The following is a 3,141-nucleotide window of genomic DNA, read 5'->3' as shown; positions in this document are numbered from 1 at the left end:
GAGCGTGTCTCTCTTTTGATGAGAATATAGATCAGTCCACAAGCTTTCCATTGGATGGTGTAACATCAAATAATGGTATATATTTGCATGAAACTACATGTACAATGAAAATATTAATATGTTTAGTAATATTTTTTCTTACCATATTCACTTAGACGAAATAAGATACTTTGTTACAATATTATTATTTGTTGAATTTGACAGTTCATTACACAACGCCTTGGAATTTTGGACCCCCTACATACACATGTCAATATTGTGGTGCCATTTTATGGTACGAGGAACGGAACAAGAAAACCAAAAAGGTCTCACATCCCAAATTCACATTTTGTTGCATGGAAGGTCGTGTGCAGATTCCATTGATGAAAGAAACACCTCCTTTACTCAAATATCTTCTCGGGGCAGATTCTGGACAAAAGGGTTCTAAATTTCGAAAAAATATCAGGGCTTATAACTCCATGTTTGCTTTCACATCTATGGGAGGTCGAGTTGATGCATCAATCAATCGATCAAAAGGTCCTTATGTTTTCAGGATGAGCGGTCAGAATTATCATCACATTGGTTCTTTGTTACCAGAAGTTGGGAAAAAACCACAGTTTGCTCAGCTCTATATCTATGATACTGAAAATGAGATAGACAACAGAATCAACACTCTATTAAAACATGGAATGAAGACAGAAATTGATCACGAAATTCTTCATGAACTATCTAAAATGTTGGACCAACATAATAATTTGGTCAAATCTTTTAGAATGGCGAGGGATAGATACAAAACACAACCAGAATCTACATTTCGTTTACGACTCCTTAGTAGTAGAACAAGAGATGGTCGTCGATACAATATACCAATAGTTTCAGAAGTTGCAGGCTTAATAGTTGGTGATTTCAGTGAAGCAAACTTTCAACGCGATGTTACTATAGAGCATCGCACAAAGGGACTTCGGAGAATCACAGATTTGCATCCAAGCTTCATGCCCATGACATACCCGTTAATATATCCTTATGGCGAAGATGGATATAGACCTGACATATCTTTAAGAGACATAACTGATAGCCCTTTTAAGAGGCAAAAGCTGACAATGAGGCAATATTATTGCTTTAGGTTGCAACAAAGATTGAATGAGGGACACACTCTACTTCAAGCTGGTAGACTATTCCAACAATATATAGTTGATTGTTACTTGGCAATTGAAGAAGAAAGATTTCGTTGGATCCGGAATAATCAACAAAAACTTCGATAAGACCTTTTCTCTGGTTTAATGGATGCTGTTCATCGAGGTGATTCTGATTGTTCGAAAGTTGGAAAATCGATTATTCTACCTTCATCACACACGGGGGGACCACGATATAGAATACAAAATTATCAAGATGCTATGGCAATTTGTAAATGGGCAGGATATCCTGATTTATTTCTTACTTTCACTTGCAACCCAAAGTGGCAAGAAATAAATAACATGCTCCGATTAGTTGGACAAAATAATGATGACAATCGAGTCGATATCATATGCAGAGTTTTCGAGATAAAATTATTCCAACTAATGCAAGATTTGAAAAAAGATCAACCGTTTGGAAAAATAATTGCATGTAAGTTCACTTCAAATTCGTATCCATAACAAATTCAACTCATTTGTTATTGAAAAGTGCAGGGAAAAACAATAATTTCACAATTGAAATCAATATTTCTAACTTTTAAATTTTACTCCATTTTGTGGCAGGTCTATATACAATTGAGTTTCAAAAAAGAGGCTTGCCCCATGCACACATATTGCTTTTTTTGCATCCAACAATGAAAAATCCTTCTGCAGACCATATTGATAAAATAATAAGTGCAGAAATCCCTGACTTAAATGTTGATCCTGATGGTTATAATGCAGTTAACAAATTTATGATTCATGGACCGTGTGGAAAACACAATTCTCACTCTCCATGCATGATGTAAGACAAGTGCACAAAACATTTTCCAAAAAAATTTAATGATCAGACAACAGTGGATACGAATGGTTTTCCAGTCTATAAAAGGAGAAATACAGGTATTCATGTCGAAAAGAAAGGTGTCTTCTTGGATAATCGATATGTGGTCCCTTATCACAGGAATTTAATTGTCAAATTTGATGCACATATTAATGTTGAGATTTGTAATTACTCGAGATCAGTTAAATATCTTTTCAAGTATGTCCATAAAGGGTCTGATAGAACAACTGCAACAATGGAATCTATTGACACTACCCAAGAAATGGACGAGATCAAAACATATTTGGACTGCAGATATATATCAGCAACCGAAGCTTGCTGGCGAATCTTCCAATTTGACATACATTACAGAAAGCCAGCAGTTGAAAGATTGCCGTTCCATTTACCGGGAGAGCATACAGTAATATTCGAAGAATCTAAGTGCTTAGAAAATGTGCTTACCATACTTGGAATAGAAAAAACAAAGTTCACAGAATGGTTGGAGGCAAACAAGAATTATGATGATGCACGAGAGTTAACTTATTCTGATTTCCCTACATGTTGGGTATGGAATTCAAAAGACAAAACTTGGACTAGGAGAAAAAATGGCTTAGCAATCGGAAGAATTTACTTTGCACATCCTTCAAGTGGAGAACGATTTTATATGAGAATGTTGCTCAATTTTGTAAAAGGAAGCACTTCATTTGAAAGTATTAGAACAGTAAATGGAGTGACATATCCAACTTTTAAAGCTGCGTGCTATGCTTTGGGATTATTAGACGATGATAAAGAATGGATCGACTGCTTGACTGAAGTTGCAATATGGGCGACTGGAAATGAATTAAGACATCTTTTTGTCACGATACTCATTCATTGTCAGGTTTCTGATGCACCCCAACTTTGGAAATCTAATTATACTACTTTATCAGAAGACATAACTTCATTGCAAAGGAAAAAATTCAGATTGAAAGATCTTCAGTTAACCGAGTAACAAGTTGAAGCATACACATTGTTGGAGATTGAAACTATCATGCTGAAAATGGGAAAAAGTTTGAGAGACATAGATGGAATGCCACTTCCTAATTCTTCTTTGATAAGAGATTCAGGTAACCGATTGGTCAATGAAGAGCTTGATTATGATCGTGATCAATTAAAGAAGTTGCATGAGAAATCGTTTGCTGCTCTAAATGC

At 35.4% G+C, this 3,141-nt stretch overlaps 1 protein-coding gene across 1 annotated transcript in view; it reads left to right on the top strand.

The window, feature by feature from the left end:
- The first annotated feature begins 2,989 nt into the window (after positions 1-2,989).
- LOC18041073 overlaps positions 2,990-3,141 on the top strand; it is a 1,952-nt gene continuing 1,800 nt past the window's right edge. The window contains exon 1 of the mRNA XM_006432097.2: positions 2,990-3,056. Coding sequence (XP_006432160.2) covers positions 2,990-3,056 — 67 coding nt within the window. The remainder of the gene's footprint in view (positions 3,057-3,141) is intronic.

The sequence above is a fragment of the Citrus clementina genome, unplaced genomic scaffold, assembly GCF_000493195.1.
Source record: "Citrus clementina cultivar Clemenules unplaced genomic scaffold, Citrus_clementina_v1.0 scaffold_5, whole genome shotgun sequence".
NCBI classification, from domain to species: domain Eukaryota; kingdom Viridiplantae; phylum Streptophyta; class Magnoliopsida; order Sapindales; family Rutaceae; genus Citrus; species Citrus x clementina.
Note: the sequence above shows the minus strand (reverse complement) of the source record. Positions and strands in the feature narration are given on the sequence as shown.